The 20,129-nt window shown below is 42.5% G+C and overlaps 1 protein-coding gene across 1 annotated transcript in view; it reads right to left on the bottom strand.

The window, feature by feature from the left end:
• The window catches only part of LOC112069570 (ubiquitin carboxyl-terminal hydrolase 43), a 103,942-nt gene that overhangs the window by 63,859 nt on the left and 19,954 nt on the right, over window positions 1-20,129 (bottom strand). Inside the window, exon 3 of the mRNA XM_024136905.2 lies at window positions 7,060-7,163. Within this exon, the coding sequence (XP_023992673.1) occupies window positions 7,060-7,163 (104 nt within the window). The remainder of the gene's footprint in view (window positions 1-7,059; window positions 7,164-20,129) is intronic.

The raw sequence follows: 20,129 nt of genomic DNA, 5'->3' as shown, positions 1-20,129 counted from the left end.
GCAATTACTCCGGATATTTTAGAGGCATTTCTGAACATGGCGCCAATGTAAACCGAGATTTTTGGATATAAATATGCACATTATCGAACAAAACATAAATGTATTGTGTAACATGATGTCCTATGAGTGTCATCTGATGAAGATCATCAAAGGTTAGTGATTAATTTTATCTATATTTCTGTTTTATGATACTACTATCTTTTGCTGGGAAAATGGCTGTGTTTTTCTGTGGCTATGTACTGAGCTAACATAATTGTTTGGTGTGCTTTCCCCGTAAATCCTTTTTGAAACCAGACATGTTGGCTGGATTCACAACATGTGTAGCTTTAATTTGGTGTGTTTCATGTGTGATTTCATGAGAGATTGATTTTTATAGTCATATATTTGAAGCGCTACATTTTTTCTGGATTTTGGCCAAGTGTGACGCTACCGTCCCACCTATCCCAGAGAAGTTAAGAAGCACAGTTTGGTGGGTCATGTTTCAGAGGATGCCTCACTCAACCTTCGCCTATACCGAGCCTGTTGGGGAGCTGCAGCAATTAGACAAGATTGTAATTGGATCACAATTGGATATTTTTTTAATCTTTATTTAACTAGGCAAGTCAGTTAAGAACAAATTCTTATTTACAATGACAGCCTACCGGGGAACAGTGGGTTAACTGCCTTGTTCAGGTGCAGAACGACAGAGTTTTACCTCGTCAGCTCAGGGATTCGATCCAGCAACCTTTCGGTTACCGGCCCAACACTCTAACCACCAGGCTGGCTACCTGCCGCCCCTAACTTGAGAAATTGGGGAAAAATACAATATATATATAGAGCGAGAGAGAGAGAGACAGAGCGAGAGAGAGAGAGAGAGAGAGAGAGACAATACTTATTTAACCTGTCTCCTCCCCTTCATCTACACTGACAAGTGGATTTAACCAGTGACATCAATAAGGGATCATAGCTTTTCAACTGGATTCACCTGGTCAGTCTATGACATGGAAAGAGCATGTTTTGTGCACTTATTGTATGTCTCCTATTTTATTTGTGGGAATACTTGGGAACAGATTTCCTAAATTAAACTATTTTCCTGTTGATTTTAGTATTTTTTTTTACCAAAAACTAAAATCCCCGCCACCCCAAAGAACTTTGGGCGGCCCCCAAAAAAACACTTGCGGCCTGCACTAGCCTGGGTAAAACTCTAAAAGCCATTTTTCCAAGTATCGGGACGTTCAGTGTCACATTTCCTGAWTTTTTTTTAAATTATATTTGTTATAACAGCTATTAGAACAATCTACTAAAGGTTAAGGGTCTAAAGCAGGGTTCCCCCAATTTGGCTTGCAGGAGGTTTTATTTGGCCCCCCAAGTTTTCAGAGAAAAATAAATAAATAATAATATATATACTGTATATAGTACCAGTCAGAAGTTTGGACACACCTACTCATTTGAGGGTTTTTCTTTATTTTTACTATTTTCTACATTGTAGAATAATAGTGAAGACATCAAAACTATGAAATAACAGATATGGAATCATGTAGTAACCAAAAAAGTGTTAAACAAATCAGCCACCCTTTGCCTTGATCACAGCTTTGCACACGCTTGGCATTCTCTCAACCAGCTTCATGAGGTAGTCACCTGAAATGCATTTAAATTAACAGGTGTGGCTTGTTAAAAGTTCATTTGTGGAATTTCTTTCCTTCTTAATGTGTTTGAGCCAATCAGTTCTGTTGTGACAAGGTAGGGTTGGTTGGTATACAGAAGATAGCCCTATTTGGTAAAAGACCAAGTCCATATTATGTCAAGAACTACTTAAATAAGCAAAGAGAAACGACAGTCCGTCATTATTTTAAGGCATGAAGGTCAGTCAAAACCCATCAAGGGCTATGATGAAACTGGCTCTCATGAGGACCACCACAGGAAAGGAAGACCCAGAGTTACCTCTGCTGCAGAGGATACGTTCATTAGAGTTACCAGCCTCAGAAATTGCAGCCCAAATAAATGCTTCACAGAGTTCAAGTAACAGACACATCTCAACATCAACTGTTCAGATGAGACTGCGTGAATCCGGCCTTCATGGTCGAATTGCTGCAAAGCAAGCACAACTAAAGGACACCGATAATAAGAAGAGACTTGCTAGGGCCAAGAAACATGAGCAATGGACATTAGACCGGTGGAAATCTGTCCTTTGGTCTGATGAGTCCAAATTTGACAAGTTTGGTTCCAACCGCTGTGTCTTTGTAAGACGCAGAGTAGGTGAACGGATGATCTCCGCATGTGTGGTTCCTACCGTGAAGCATGCATGGAGGAGGTGGGATTGTGTGGGGGTGCTCTGCTGGTGACACCTTCAGTGATTTATTTAGAATTCATGGCACACTTAACCAGCATAGGTACCACAGCCTTCTGCAAAGATACCCCATCCCATCGGGTTTGCGCTTTGTTGGACTATCATTTGTTTTTCAACAGGACAATGACCAAAAACACACCTCCAGGCTGTGTAAGGGCTATTTGACCAAGAAAGAGAGTGATGGAGTGCTGCATCAGATGACCTGGCCTCCACAAACACCCGACCTCAACCCAATTGAGATGGTTTGGGATGAGTTGGACTGCAGAGTGACGGAAAAGCAGCCAACTGTCACGATCGTCTATGGGTGAGAGAGAGGACCAAGGCGCAGCGTGTGCAAAATACATTCTCCTTTATTTAGAGAAAGGAAAAAACACGAAACGAACACTGATAACAAACTAAACAAAAACAACAAACGACCGTGAAGCTAACGACGTAGGTGCATACACAAGCAACAAACGTTCAACATAGACAATTACCCACAAAACCCCAATGCCTATGACTGCCTTAAATATGGCTCTCAATCAGAGACAATGAACCACAGCTGCCTCTAATTGAGAACCAATCTAGGCAGCCATAGACATACAAACACCTAGACAAGACACTGACCCATATACCATACAAAACCCCTAGACAATACAAAAACACATACATTCCCCATGTCACCCCCTGACCTAACTAAAATAATCAAGAAAACAAAGAATACTAAGGCCAGGGCGTGACACCAACAAGTGCTCAGCATATGTGTGAACTCCTTCAAGAATGTTGGAAAAGCATTCCAAGTGAAGCTGGTTGAGAGAATGCCAAGAGTGTGCAAAGCTGTCATCAAGGCAAAGGTGGCTACTTTGAAGAATCTCAAATATAAAATCGATTTTGATTTGTTTAACACTTTTTTGGTTACTTCATGATTCCATATGTGTTATTTCATAGTTTTGATGTCTTCACTATTATTCTAGAAAATAGTAAAAAAAATAAAGAAAAACCCTTGAATGAATAGGTTTCCAAACTTTTGACTGGTACTGCATTTTCTTTTTTACATTTTCATTGTTGGACTGTAAAAACACTATGATATGAGCTCCAAGTGATTTTAATTTTGGAAATCAGTTCCCAAGCATTCCCACGCATAACAGAGACACGTGATCATATAGTCAAATATATCTGTTTGGGCTTCTTGTGGTCAATTTGCAGTCTATAAATGATTTGTAATTATGGTCCGGCCCCCCGACCATCCTCTCACGAAAAACATTGTCCTGCGGCTGAATCTAATTGATGATCCCTGGCCTAAAGATTGGCTGTTAATTCTTCTCAGTGAGCCTGCAGCCTCACTGCATCTCTGGGTTCAAAAGGTCGTGGCCCCTTTAGAGATTGTTGATATGTAAGGCATGGTTCAGCAGGTGATCCTGAGCATCCAGACAAAACAAAGGAATTACCTTGAGTCACAGTAATAATCTCAAAAATGCTTCAAAGCCCTTTTTATTCAACCCTCCTGCAGAAATATAAATAAAGTGGCGAGACAAAACAAAGGTCACCCAGTCAAAACGATTCAGACAAAGAGAGGCGAGAAGCTCTGAGAGAGTGGTGGGTTTTCGTGCCGCTGTAAAAAGGCTGGGCTTCCAGTGAAACTACAGTACACCACGTCCGTAATCTGACATGCTCTGCTGCCTGCCGTTTGGTTTAACTCTAATGAGCAGCGCTTGACAGATAACACAGAGATTTTCACTGCATATTACCCATGCTAGGCAGTGAGTCATGCTGTGGGATGAGAACAAAACTAGCTATATCAAAGCTTTACCTTCAAGAACTGGGCAATGCATGATTTGATCAGAGTCTACAGAGTTGTAGAGAAATAATAGGTTCAAAATCAATACTTCCAGAGTTAGAGTAGGCACTTCACTTTTGCAGAGACATCCCATTCAGACAGAGAGAATTGTAATAACGGTACCGTACAGTCAATTGAATGACACCAACATGTGATGAACGTCAAATCAAATCAGAATCAAAAACTTAACAGATAAAAGGCCTGTCGGTATATATGAAGTTTGTTTGTAAACTGACTAAGTCTTGTCAAGTATAATGGGCCTGGTGATTGTATAGTGACAAACAGACCCATTACAGTGATAATTATATTACATAATGTAGTGTACACCCAGGACTCAAATGCTGGAGGGCAATGAGAGAGGGATAGAGGAACAGTTAACAAATCAAATATAGGGACTCCAAAGGCTGTTCCTAAAACAAATAGCACAACAAACATCATAAGTATATGTCACTAATAGTATTATATTAGTTATTAGTATGACAAATATTTAATCATATAAAATACATACAGTCTTTTGCAATTTCAAACATCACAGACAGAATGAGGATATTTATATTCAAAACAGGACATTTCACTGACCACGGGGACTCTGAATCCCACTTTCACACATTATTCTAAAAAAGCTTTGACAGTAGCTTTTCAGTCTTACACTTTCACGCCCAGGCCTCAATCCTCATCTCATACAATGATGCTGTTGCCTGAGTAAGTGATTTGGACTGGCCTAAGGGAAAAAATCAGATGGTTATAGAAAGATATGGCTATAGAATATTCCCCAAGAGACATTTCTATATAGTCCAGAGCTTTTTCCACTGAACTAAAGCCATGCTGTAGCTCTGAAATGCAAAGTTATGCTGTTTTTGAAGTTATACTATCAGTGATCATCAGTCAAGTGTTAGATTCCAGTCTGAATCATCCTGGGTGAGTATGGCACAGTGTTTGAGTGGGTGAGCTAGCTATGGCTGCCGAGCTAGCTATGGCTGCTTCCTGTCTAGACACGCCCATTTCCCGGGTGTCAAAGCAGAAACATTCATCAGTGGGTAGCAATTAAGGGATGCGCTCTGACAGATGTATTAACGGCATAACACCAAGCTGCTGATTTTCCAAGGAATTAGCAGATGGAGGAAACAAAAACAAGCAGGAAATTACAAAGCAAATGGAAACTTCCAGAGTGGCAAGTGTTCTAATTACTTCACGACAGAGTTAAAAGGTCCAAATATACATCTGTTCTATTGTGCAGTTGTTTGCATAATTCCTTGTCAATATAGTACGACATTAGTCAAGGTTACCCAGAGAAGAGTACAGCCAAYGTAAAATTGGGGGCTTGACAGAGATTTACACTTGGCAGTTTGATGCAGAACTCTCATTGGCGCCTCTGTGAGAGGAGTGGACAGCCAAATCATGATGAAGGTACTGCAACAGCTCCATTACCTTCAGCAGCTGTAGTGATCTCCCGACCACAGCTGTGAGATGCATCTGTTTCATAGAAACACCTAGGAGGCTTTATCTCCAAGATTAAATGAACACTTGTGAAGCTTCAGAGGCTCTGGGTTCAAAGCTGCTGTAGCAGGCGCTGAGGGGCTCTGAACACGGATTGAAAGGAATGTTATAAGGACTAAAACTGTGAAAACTCAATCAGGTTCATCAATCACAGCTTATCAGGAAAGCTACTAGAGCAAAGATTGTGTATGTTTATTCAATATGTAGGTCATCTATGCCTATTCGATTTGTACAGTTGTCGTTTTTCACTTGACCTCAAACAAAAACCAACCACCCCACTCATTTTACTCAGGACCATAAAAACACTTGAAGGGGTCCCTAGTTACCTAGGAGACATAAAGGTTAGGTGGAGGGGCAGTCTTTCTTACTGCACTCTGTGCATGGGCCTTGTCAGTATTGATGCTCCAGCTAGGCTCAGTAATTACTGGAATGTCTGCAGTGATTTAATGAGGTTACTCTTTCTCCTGCTAATACATATACAACCTCTACCCACTTAGAGTTATAATGACATCTCCATTACACATGATCTGATAATTACAAATTAATTCAATCAATGAGAACTGGATCGATGAGTCATCGGTAATTGAATGTGATGTGGGAAAAAAGCTTCCATACCTAACTCTGCATTGGTTGTACAATAATTGTAAAGAACTCATAGGAGAGGTGTAAAACCCAATAGACCAAATTACAGGCAGTGTGACCGATGGACTAACATCTTATACCAAGACAATCATGAAACTGATTTCCACACCAATGACCATAATTGCATTGAACTGTATACCATATGGTTCATAATTAAAGGAAATTTATTAAAATTAGAATGGGCAACAAAGTTTTACCCAATACGTTTTTGTTTAGCCAACTTACAAAGTTTTTCTAAATCTCAATCAATCTCTCCACAACAGACTCCCTCGCAACCTCATCCAGGTGCACTGACAGGAATAGAACAGGTTATACAAAAACACAACTGGCTCCTAATGTAAATAAAATAACAAAAGCTGTCACATTTTGACACTTTTTAATTATTTATTATTTTCTAGCATTATCATCTAAGGAGCAGGTTGAGCCATGAAAAATATTTCACAATGAACAAAGGAAAGACAAGTAACTCTTCTGTTTTACATTCAAGACAATGAATCGGAGGGAAATTGTTGACTGACACAAATATGAGAGACAATTCTCTGTATAGTAATTCATTTATTTTCCACCTGTCCTTCAAGATGCAAGGCAGCAGTTTTTACATTAGCACAAGTCCATGACTTTCCACATTAAGTTCCAGGGGTTGAGTCAACTTTATTCTACTCAGCTCAGCTCAGATGCCATCAATGCCATCAATGCTTGCAGGACTACGGTGCAGATAGTAATAGGGCTATTCTCTAGCAGTATGCTATGGGGCAGACCTGGCAAACTGGAAACTCACTTGTATTGTGCCTGGAAGTGTTCCTGTACAAAGCTGTGGCATGCCCCGGGCTGCTGCGAGTGGGGAGGCTCAGTGACCATCGCCTCCTCTGATATACCAGGGCCCTGGAATAGAGAGTGGACAAACAGAAACACATCATTGTAACATCTACAATCGCTAACAGTAAAAAAAAACATCAGGTTCAACTAAATCCACTGCTATTCGGATGACACCCAGATTTACATCCACACCAAACCCACCTCTCACCTGTTTACCCCATCTCTGATCAACTGTCTCCAGGACATCAAAAACTGGATGACACCCAATCTACTCAAACTCAAGAGCAATAAAACTGAGGTCATGCTGGTGGCTTCCAAAGTTCCCCTCAAGAAAGTGGGTGACCTCATGATGTCCATTGATGGCTGCACCATCTGCCCATTATCCGAGGTCTGAAATCTGGGTGTCATCCTGGACCCCACTCTCTCCTTCGAGCCCCACATCAAGTCCGCCACCAAATCTGCCTAGTTTCACCTCTGTAACATTTATTTTTATTTAACCTTTATTTAACCATCCCCAAAACAAGACTGTGCACCATCGTGGACCGGGCTTTCAGCGCTGCTGCCCTCCCAAACTCTGGAACTCTCTTCACCCAGCCACCTAAAACTCTGGGGGCATTGCTACTAGCTACTAGAGTTAGCGCAATGACATGCTAGCTGTTCCCATAGATTTCCAGTCATTGAGCTAACAACTATCCATTTAAATGAGCCACCGCTGCTAAATGAATATAGGAGTTAACACTAGACTGATGGGAGGAACAGATCAGCATAAAATATATTAAATGAATATCTGTCTAGTTAGAACATTGTGAAATGTTGTTCAGCAGTCTTTTTTTTCTATTAAAAGGGGATTTTCAAAGGCAGTGGAAAGTATTGACGTGAATGAAACCCGGGTACTTCTCTCTTTATTCTTTAATCCACTCACCTACAGCAGAGCTGAACTGGCCTTGAAAAAGATAAAAGAGGAGGAAAAAGCGATAAAACTAACAGAGACTGATCACTGAAACCATGCAAGGTCAAAAAAACAAGCTGATCTGGGACGGCACACAACGAGGGCATAGCCCAGCTATGTGATAATGAATTAAATKAATTGAAAACTGTCCACGTCAGTGCAGATTTGACTGAACTAATCCACCTAGCCCTAGCTTCACCATCAACAACAATAGCAGCAACAACAGCAGCCATGGTCTTTGCTCCTCCTTCATCGTCACTTCTGAGGGTGTCTCTAGCACTTTCCAATGGCGGTTTGTTGCCAGTGTGACTCTGTGGAATAATAATTACTGCAGATWMTGTAATGGCACACCATGGATGCAGTGTAGTCATTTGAAACCAATGTAATGTCAAATCTGAATCATTCTCTCACTATGGTATYAGGGTCATGGTTGCACCATTTCATAAAACCACGTTGTCTTGTGACAGGAGAGCCAGGAGGAGATGTGTGGTTGTGATGGATATTTTGGTACAGCAATGGTAAAAGCGAAACAAAAGGTACCAATACCACTGAGACACTGGCACTGAGACAGGATGGATGACTGAGAAAAAGAGAGGTAATACTGTATAATGTCGTTAGGGGCATTCATTAGGCTTAATTACCCCTCTCATTTCCTGGGATAATTCTTTTTTTTWATTGTCACATACATCAGATAGGTACTGTGAAATGTGTTGTTTTGTGTTGTTTTACAGGGTCAGTCATAGTAGTACTGTCACCTGTGCTCTCTCTCYGGCCTCTAGGTCACCAGGCTGCTCGTTTAAGGCGCACACCTGTCACCAGTGTTACGCGCATTTGTGCATAATGACACTCACCTGGACTCCATCACCTCCTTGATTACCTGCCCTTTATATGTCACTACTTTTGTTTTTTTCCCCAGTCGTCATTGTTTATGTTTCATGTGGGTGCGCTGTTTGTGTTTCTTGTTTTATTTATTTATTAAACGTATTCACTCCCTGAACTTGCTCCCCGACTCTCAGCGTACATCGTTACAAGTACGGTGCCCCTGGAGCAAATTAGGCCTAAGTGCCTTGCTCAAGGGCACATCAACATATGTTTCACCTTGTCGGTTCGAGTATTCGAACCAGCAACCTTTCGGTTACTGGTTCAACACTCAAACCGCCATCCCTTCATGAATGTCTTTGTAAATCAATTTAACAGCAAATAACAAAACGATTTTGCTGGCTTGATTACCGATTATTACTGTAACTGAGCTCTCACAATCTCTCTTCGAAGATGTGTGAAACTTCAACATGCCTCTGCAATATAGTCAATATCAACTGCACAATATGTGCTCACTGACAACGTCGGTTATGAAAGTGACAAAGTACAACATTTTCCTTACTGTCTATTTCCTGATTTATACAGTTACGGTTACAGTTACAGTAGCTGATTATGCATCAAAGTATAGGTAAGAGGACACAGTTAAGCCTTTATTCCAAAAAACAAGCGCATTGTTGGATAACAATGGTTATAAATAAAAAATAAAGGGAGCATTATACACCAAAGATACAAACATCAGATTTTCAAGTGCAAACGGAATTTTAGCTGCCATTTGCCTTCAGGCATTCAGGATTTAGTGAAGTAACATGATGCACTTCAGATGCCTAGTGGAGATATTTAATGGTACAAAATTGTACATTATGGAGTAAATATATGACTACAACGCAGCCTTTGTGTGTGTGTGTGTGTGTGTGTGTGTGTGTGTGTGTGTGTTTGCGTGCATATGTGTAGCTCCCAAACTGAAACAGCTTTGACCTTGAAGGTGACATTTGTCACAAAGAACATTTGATGTGTCTGGATTCTTTTAAATTGCAAATAAACATTTATACTTTCAACATTCAGCACCTGAACAAAGCCACTGGATGTGCACGTTTAACTATGATAACAAATCTCTGACTCACCTTTTCTTATCAAGAGTGGTTGACTTGGAAAAGGCCAAGCTAAAACCACATCCGTGTTAGCACATTATTACTGAAGTTACTAGAGCGCTGTACCTAGACGCCAGGCACTTGAAAATGCATTAAGTCATCATATCATTTTAGCCATTTAGCCATCATTTGACAGGCTCATGGAGGCTGTCAGAGCATTATTGCTCGCCAAGTCTCTCTGTTGACTCTTTCTCCACCACACCACGTCTCCTGTCCTGATCCCATACTGACTGCCACTGTTCCCAGGCAGGCAGCTCAACCATGACCCCATCTCACAAATGGAGCTGAAAGGAGGTTTTGAATTTAGGTTGWGGAAAAAAGTGTAGTGTACTGTGGTGTGGGAGTGCTCAGGAGGAGAGTTCCTCTAACTAACCAACGCCACTGAGTCTTTTCTTCCAAGTCCATTTCAGCTTAGTACAGACCGGAATGTGACCGAAGCATGACCTTCCCCTCTTGCACGGGGCTTCAATAGGCACATACAATCACAAATGTTCCCTCTTCTCTCATTTCCCTCCACTCTCACTTTAGTGAGTTCCTCTATGGTTTTAGCTCTCTCCATCACACTCTACCCCACTCAGTCACTCCCTCATCCTTCTCTCATAACATTCTCTCTTTTCCCCTCCCTGTGTGGTACGGTAATGCTCTGCTGAGCCTCCTCTTATTTGTCAAGGGGTAACAGGCCTTTAGAGCAGGCATTGAGAGCAGAGAGAGAGAGAGAGAGAGAGAGAGAGGTTATGAGGTCTGCTCTCCTGAGGCCTATGCTCCTACAGAACATATAGCTAGCTGAATTCATGCCTTACTACCACTCTCTGGCCTCCTCAGCGGCAGAGTTGACTGGACCTGGAGAGATAATACATTCCAGAGTTATCTTTATGCAGAGATAACAACACAGCGTTCCGAGACCAATGAGCCCAGCCCAGACACGGTCTTATCACCTCACTAAATTCCCTGGTGAGCCTGGCCAAGTCAACAGACTGCGAGGCGGCAGCAGCATGTTAGCAGCAACCGCTAGTATGGCTAGGACGATACCAGTATCGCAATCTGTTTTCAAATGGCAAAAATTATAACACAAAGCAGACTAACTCTTTGTCCTTTAAAAACCTGCTGTATGTAAAATAATGTGTGCTATAGTTTGGAAAGTAAATAAATGTGACTCTGGATGACAACATAATGTTTGTTTCCAACATTAGGGCTGTTTTCCTAAAGAAGTTACATCCGCTTCGTGTTTCGTTTCCTTGTCACTAATGAATACCGCGATACTACAGGTAATCAAATGGCTACAGGTAATCAAATGGCTACCCGGACTATTTGCATTGTGTGCCCCCCCAACCCCTCTTTTACGCTACTGCTACTCTCTGTTTATCATATATGCATAGTCACTTTAACTATACATTCATGTACATACTACCTCAATTGGCCCGACCAACCAGTGCTCCCGCACATTGGCTAACCGGGCTATCTGCATTGTGTCCCGCCAACCCCTCTTTTACGCTACTGCTACTCTCTGTTCATCATAAATGCATAGTCACTTTAACCATATCTACATGTACATACTACCTCAAATCAGCCTGACTAACCGGTGTCTGTATGTAGCCTCGCTACTGTATATAGCCTCGCTACTGTATATAGCCTCGCTACTGTTATTTTCCACTACTGTTGTTTTATTTCTTTACTTACCTATTGTTCACCTAATACCTTTTTTGCACTATTGGTTAGAGCCTGTAACTAAGCATTTCGCTGTAAGGTCTACTACACCTGTTGTATTCGGCGCACGTGACAAATTCATTTTGATTTGATTTGATACTAGTATCCAGAGGTGTGGACTCGAGTCCACGCCCAGACATACACACAAACACTCAAAAAGGCAACAGACTGATGTCCAAGAAGGAACATAATGTACTGTAATGTGTGTCCTTTATCAAACGACTTCTCTTGTCACGGACACAAAGAGAAACAGCAAGTTGTCAAAAAGCCTGTGTTCATGTCTGCTGCTTCTTCTAGGCCATCAACTCTGTGACACAAAAAAGTAGTATGCCTGTGAAGGATGGCGCTTTAGTGCTCTGCTATAAGTGAAAATGGAGATGAACACATTTTCAAAAGGGAGATTCAGATTGAATTCAAATGACTTGAGCTCTTTCCAACAGTTCTAAGATGAGGTGGCTGTGGTTGAGTGGTCTCACTGACAGAGCAGAGCCCTGTAATGGAGAGGAAAGGCCAACTGATGAGGGACCATTTCATTAGAAGCAGAGTGGACAAATAATGATTTATTACTAAACCTGTATAAATAGCTTCATCAGCAAAGGCTACGATTGCTTGCTTGCCGCAGGCAACTTAGTCATGTTTATTTGACTTTGCCCTGGTGTTTTTATTAACAGCAATACTGTGTAAACAAAMTAACAGATATTTCATTTGTTCAACTTAGTGCTTGATAGGGTGGTGAGAGGCATCACAACAACTTCAAGCCCTTTAGCGTCTAAATTTTGTCAAATAACCTGAATTTAATTTTGTCAGCAAATATTGCCATTAAAAGCAACTACCCACTGGGCACAGATGTCAATTCAACGTATATTCCGCGTTAGTTCAACGTAATTCCATTGAAATGATTGTAAACAACATTGACTCAACCAGTGTATGCTCAGTAGGYATCCTGAAAGACTATATCAAGTAAAATAGAATACATTGAGATTATGATCAGCAATTATCCCCTTGAAAATAATTTCAGTCAAGGATACAGTACAATATCGCAAACATACAGCAGACCAACATGAAGAAAAGCATGGTCAGTGGTTACAAGTTTGTGTTCAGGATGGACATACAGTAGATCAACGTATACAGGGATCACAGTAAATGTCAGATCAGATGATCATTTGATTGGCTGATTACAATGGCTTATCAAGTTGTCCTTTCAAACAGTTCTAGTGAAAGTCCCTTCTAAAAAAAGTACTCTGCTATATATATTTACAGTATAAGACCACATTTTACAAAGTTAATGATTATTGTGAAGGGGCACTTGACTGGGCACAGAGGAGATGAGGACATTGACGAAGTCTGAAAAGAGAACACGGAGGAATTTCAGCCACTGTCAGTTTAATGCACAAAACAGAACTCATCATGTAGTAGTAACGTGCGACCACTAATACCCGAGATATGTTAAGTTGTGAAATTGTCAACCTTGCTTAATCCAAAAGACTCAATGCCAGGAGAGGCGTGTGCCGATACCCCGGGAGTAAGAAGAACATTAAAACTCCAATCCCTCACCCTGGCAGCTACAGCGGTGTAATTGATTCCTAGGATTTAGATAAATGACAAAGATACAGTTGTGAGCAACTGAGTGGAAGGACTAGAGCCTAGTTGCTAGCGCAGCACTGTCAACGAGGGGGACAGAGTTAATCTATTGTGATTCCTGAGCTGACTGACCAGAGAAAAATACTGCAGCATTGTTATCGGCTAGCAAAAGTGGACAGTGACTCAAAGGGGTCATTTTCTGTAACCGCCAGAGCATACCAGACAGTTTTGACAACGATTTAAGTCCATGTCCAGACATTGGTAAGTGTAAAATTGAAGGATAAAATCAAGATAATAAGCACTACAGTGCAAACAAACAACGCTTACGACGCTCCACCCCGCTCGAGGCCATTCACTTCACACAGTAAACACAATTCTCCAGTTGAGATGCCATTAAAAACGGATTTGGCACTGGTAGCACTGAGAACCACAGTGATTCGCTTCTGAAAGATTTACCCATCGTCAACTCTCCATAGGGTGTAATGACAAGACTAAGACTGATAACGGGACTTTATTTCATTGTGGTGCTGACTGAGAGCCTGAAATCACACACATTAACAGAATGGTCTGTCCTCTAGTGAGGTCTTARATAATTAACCCAAATGTCACCTATAGTGATTCATACCAGTGTTCAGGAACCTGGGCACTTTCACTCCACCGCAGAGGAATTCCGGCAAATATCCTGCACGGATCACCTGTCTCGTCCTGATGGGTTTTCAGGGATGGAGCGTAAAKGGRRACKAGGTTTCCCAGTAATGGGCCTGCCGTGAATAATTTAAGCATCCATGGAAACACAGAGATGGACATGTGCCTGTGGAAGRAGCAGAGCACTAGGGGAGAGTGATTGAGAACAGGGGCTGCAGCAGCAGAGCTCTAACCTCTCCAGTAGAGCTGATCACACAGACAGTGAAAGAGAGAGAGAGTGCACTACACAGCGCTGACATGCACAGCGTTAATGAATAATGGACGTCTCCCTCTGAGAAACCTCCTACCACGTCCCTCTCTAAAAATAGCCCCTTCTTTAGTCAAGGTGGACAGGGGTAGCAGCACTACTGTCAGACCCCCACCTCATAGGGAATCACTCTTTGTGGGAGCATTGTTATGGACATGCTAAGTGGGAATGCTCTGCTGAACAGGGTGAGGCTGACCTCAGTGTGTAGTAGGTAGGTAGTGGCCTGCTAGATGATGTGTGTGTCTGGTCAGGTCTGGTTAGTGGGAATATGTTAGAAAGCAGACCTGTCCAGAGGCAGAATTCTGGCCTTGGTATCCTTCTGTGAGTTCACAAAGGGTATCAGCTACAATGACTCCTGGGATCTCAAGACTGGTTATACACTACATGACCAAAAGTATGTGGACACCTGCTCATCGAACATCTTGTTCCAAAATCATGGGCATTAATATGGAGTTGGTTCTTCCTTTGCTGATATAACAACCTCCACTCTTCTGGGAAGGTTTTCCACTAGATGTTGGAACATTGCTGGGGGGACTTGCTTCCATTCAGCCACAAGAGCATTAGTGAGGTCGGGCACTGATGTTGGGCATTAGGCCTGGCTCGCAGTCTGCATTCCAATTCATCCCAAAGGTGTTCGATGGAGTTGAGGTCAGGGCTCTGTGCAGGCCAGTCAAGTTCTTCCATACCGATCTTGACAAACCATTTCTGTATGTACCTCGCTTTGTGCATGAGGTCATTGTCATGCTGAAACAGGAAAGGGCCTTCCCCAAACTGTTGCCACAAAGTTGGAAGCACAGAATCGTCTCGAATGTCATTGTATGCTGTAGTGTTAAGATTTCCCTTCACTGGAACTAAGGGGCCTAGCCCAAACCACGAAAAACAGCCCCAGACTATTCCTCCTCCACTAAACTTTACAGTTGGCACTATGCATTCGGGCAGGTAGCGTTCTCCTCGCATCCGCCAAACCCAGATTAGTCCGTCAGGACTGCCAGATGGTGAAGCGTGATTCATCACTCCAGGGAATGCGTTTCCACTGCTCCAGAGTCCAATGGTGGCGAGCTTTACACCACTCCAGCCGATGCTTGACATTGCGCATGGTGATCTTACATGCTGACTACACCGCTCACATCGAGTGCCCGAGCGCTTGCACCCACACTGCTCACACTACAAAGAGCGTCTGCGTTGCCAAGGGCTAAAATAGAAGTCAGTTCTATTTCTGACGCAGATCGTGCTGCAAGTCCTGCCTCTCCCATCTCCTCATTGGTTTATAGAAGCAGATACCAGATACTGTGTCGTGATCGCGTTTGGTGTGGGGGACAAAATCCATTTGTGCACGATGGCGCACACGCGCGGCCGGTTAGGGTACGGTGTTAGGCTTGTGTGCGGCTGCTCAGCCATGGAAACCAACTAACAGTTGGAACTCGATAGAGTTTGGAACTCGATAGACGATTTTACGCTCATCAGCACTCAGCGGTCCAGTTCTGTGAGCTTGTGTGGCCTACCACTTTGCGGCTGAGCCATTGTTGCTCCTAGACGCTTCCACTTCACAATAACAGCACTTTCAGTTGACCGGGGCAACTCTAGCAGGGCAGGACTTTTACGAACTGACTTGTTGGAAAGGTGGCATCCTATTAAGGTGCCATGTTGTGGGTCACTGATCTCTTCAGTAAGGCCATTCTACTGCCAATGTTTGTCAATGGAGATTGCCTGCATGGCTGTGTGGTCGATTTTATACACCTGTCAGCAACAGGTGTGGCTGAAATAGCCAAATCCACTAATTTGAAGGGGTGTCCACATACTTTTGTATATATAGTGTACCATGAKCTCTGGTTTGATTCTGACGACAGCTGCCCACATGAAGAAATTACTATAGTATACTATGGTAGAAATACTATATTATAAACTGGGTGGTTCGAGCCCTGAATGCTGATTGGCTGACAGCCGTGGTATATCAAAACATATGACAAAACATGTATTTTTACTGTAATGTAAATACTGTAATAAAAGATCATGTAAATACTGTAATAAAATATAATATAGTAATTAATGTAGTGTTTTTGCAGATTGTATTATACTGTAGTATTTACTGTAGTGTTTTTGTGGACTGTAATATACTGTAGTATGTACTATAGTGTTTTTGTTTTATTATCTTTGATACATAGAAATAGAGGCTTTCTCCTTGAGGAAACATATTGGAGAACATTTTCCATAACCTGTAGGTAGTAAGGACTAGGGTCTGAATAGATAGTTCAGAGCTTCGGCTCCTTCTTATAACCTGTAAGGAACACAATATATGATATATACTTGCATGCAGGTTTCTCACTTATGGGTGGCACAAATTGGGATATGGAGAGGGGAATGGGTAGGGTATATGCAAATTAAATACTGTAGTATTTACTATAGTTAAAAAAGTGTACACCACAATCCAGATTGAATTATTACAGTACCCTGAAAGCACATGCTAGTGACAGTTAAGTTAAATTGTTTGCCTTGAGTCTTTTGATATGTCATTCTCAGAATTGCGGATCCCGGGCCTCCCGAGTGGCGCAGCGGTCTAAGGCACTGCATCGCAGTGCTGAGGCACCACTACAGCCTCGGGTTCGATCCCAGGCTATGTCACAGCTGGCTGTGACTGGGAGACCCATGGGGCGGCGCACAATTGGCCCAGCATCGTCATGGTTAAGGGAGAGTTTGTCCGGACGGAATTTCCTTGTCTCATCGTGCTCTAGCAACTCCTTGTGGCAGGCTGTGCACCTACAAGCTGACTTCAGTCGTCAGTTGAACAGTGTTTCCTCTGACACATTGGTGCGGCTGGCTTCCGGGTTAAGCGAGCAGTGTGTCAAGAATCAGTGCGTTCTTGCAGGGTCGTGTTTCGAAGGATGCATGGCTCTCGACCTTCACCTCTCCCGAGACCGTAGGGGAGTTGCAGCGATGAGAGAAGATCGTAACTACCAGTTGGATAACACGAAATTGGTGGGTAAAACATTTATTTAATAAAGAAGTGCGGAACCTGGCTACATACAATGTACTAATCTATAATCTTCTATGGAGTCATACATTTAGCTTTTTAAGTTGAACAAAAGCCTCAACTTGTATTACTAAATACAAGCAATATCAATGGAAAAGCATATCAACTCAATGTTCAGCAAAGACTGACATATAATAATGTAAAATGGAGATCTCACATTCAAGCACTTCCATGAAGCTATAACCAAGGATGTAGACATCCTTGATATAAGTGAATCAGCATTAAGGGGCTATGGCTCTTCATACAGGCAAGCTGTTGGCACAACAGATCATAATCTGCTCTAGCTGTATGCTCCAGACACACCATTCGATTGTCCATTTCACTAAGCCAGTCAGATGGGTGGGCTAGTAATTAAATCCCAAAGTCTGGAGGTCAGAAATCCACAGAAGGGGATTGAGAATGAGACAGTCTCATAACTGAGAAGAAAAGACAGCAGAGGACTCTGTGAAAGGGAATTTTGTTATTTTACATAAGAATGAAGGAAAGAATAAAATGATTAGCGGTTTGAGACAGAGGGACATAGTCCTGGAGGGGGTAATGATATAATTGCTCTCACAGGAGAGGAGTGTAGAAGGAGTGTAGAAGCCCTCAATGCACGGACACTTCTCTGTATAGTTCTTCAGTTGGAGAATACAGCTAGTGACAGGAGGGTAGCTAAAGTGGTAGCGAGACCTCTGACAATGATTCTACAACAGTATATGAGATATCAGCAGAGTGGGTTCAGGCACAGTGGTTTGAGGTGAATGACGATATAACACATGATTAGTTGTAATGCATCAACTCAACCGAGCCTAGCCAACCAACGCCTTCCCAGAATCCTTGCTAGCATGCCAACTTTCCTCATTTGAGAGGGATTTCCAGACACCTACCAGCAGGTCTGCACTGAGGTCCACTTCCTTTCCTTTTAGTGGAAATAATAGCCAGGCAGTAGCTAGAGGTCAGCAGGGGATGATGATATGACTCAGTCCTGGTCTCTCTGACCTCATGTCAGTCATGGCTAGTGGGCTACTCTCTGACCTCATGTCAGTCATGGCTAGTGGGCTACTCTCTGAGAGCATTTTACAGATTTTCAACCATGGTAAAACCCACTGGTGGAGCACAATTATTGGCATCCTGTAACATTCTCTTATATAGTGTATGAGGTCATCTCCACAATGCTGCARTCATTGGTAAYCTACATTAGATATCATTCTATAGAGCAGACTCGCTGAACCTCCACAGTAAAAAGTATAATGACAGTAAAACATTACAGCCCAGTGGAGAGAATCATCCTACACCAATGCTGAGTGGATCTGCCCTGCCGCCCCGCTGCTTGTTCTTTATGGAAATACCATCAAGTCTCAAACAAAAAAAGGGAGGAAACACAGCACTTTTTGGAAGTGCCTTTGCGAGCCAAGAAAATATTTAGAGCTACTATTCAAGAAAAATGCTCCTAACACTTTTTTGGGTGGATGAATATGACTTTGTGAAATTAATTATTAGTGTCTCATAAGCCGATTGGCTTTAAGGAGGCGTCAGCGGAGGCAGAGGAGGAAATTAATTCATATAAAGGCAGGGAGGTGGGTCTCCTGAGCTGATGGGGTTTATTATTGTGCTGCTGGTACACTGTGGTGACAGGCAGGAGACAACACCCACAGATGGGGATGTAATGACAGGAGCAAAAGTCAAGAAAGACTAGTAACTATTTATATAGACCACCTCTCTGTAATGCCTTTGTACTATACTTACAGAAACATGTACAGTATGTCTAGCAAGAGCCATGAACTGTAAAGAATGTTTACAGCGAGTGTATAAGGTGTTATAAATGGTTTACAAAACATGTTACCCCGTTCAAAATAACTTATCTAAGACATCCAAATAAAGTGAAATGAAGTCAAATGGTCATGAAAATCTGCTGCCAACTAGCCTATATAATTATGAGCCCTTTTCCAGGTAGACTTGGAGAAGGCATTCCACACAGATGTGGTGGCTCAGCGACAGTGCAGTGCTGTATATAGAAACGTCCTTAACCGCTCCTTAAACCTTGAGTGATACATTGGGGTGTCTGAGGCAGCTTAATTGTGTCTGTGCCAGTGAAAGCAACCCCGGCAGACTGCAGATAAATTAAAAAAGGTCCTTTTTCAAGAACAGTGCTCCTGGCAAAGGGAGGGACGCTCTCAAATTAAACCTCCATGAGAAGTCAACAATAATTCACACACACATGCACACAATCTCACACCCACAAATCTCACACACACACACACACGCACACACACACACGCACACACTTTCTCTTGCTCTGTGGGGAAGCCGATATAGAACATGAGCCCAGTATGTATCGGCCAATCAACACTAATCTGGGTTAGAGGTCAAAGGAGTACACAAACACAGAGCGGTCACATTGGGACCCTTTCCTCCAAGCTGCTTTTCCAGCTGGGTGGCTCCGAGTCACAGGAAGCCATTCTGTTCTACAGAGCAGACAAAATCAAAGTTGGGGAGAGGAAACACTCACAGGCACAATAGGCCTGCACCCTGCACTCCCTGACTGGAAAACAGCAACCACACATGGCACGTTGTGACGGTCGGTGCTACTGTAAGTGATGTTGTTGAAGTCAGGTATTGGTGGTTGGCTTAGTTAGTGCAATCTCTGTAAATCACAGCAGATMTTTATGARGAGAYAGGGAAGAGAAGAGAGGATGATGCCTTAMAAGGTTCTGAGGATAGTRTTTMTRACCTTGGTGACCTTGATACTGATCGTTGTGATGATTGTGCTCAGCATGGCTGAGGAACCAGTGCAGGACATGAGTCATTTGACCCTGCATGGGAATGTCCTGCGTAGTGACCTTCTGTTGTTGAGTGTCTCTGGTAGCTC

This window comes from Salvelinus sp. IW2-2015, unplaced genomic scaffold (assembly GCF_002910315.2).
Source record: "Salvelinus sp. IW2-2015 unplaced genomic scaffold, ASM291031v2 Un_scaffold1051, whole genome shotgun sequence".
NCBI lineage: Eukaryota > Metazoa > Chordata > Actinopteri > Salmoniformes > Salmonidae > Salvelinus > Salvelinus sp. IW2-2015.
Note: the sequence above shows the minus strand (reverse complement) of the source record. Positions and strands in the feature narration are given on the sequence as shown.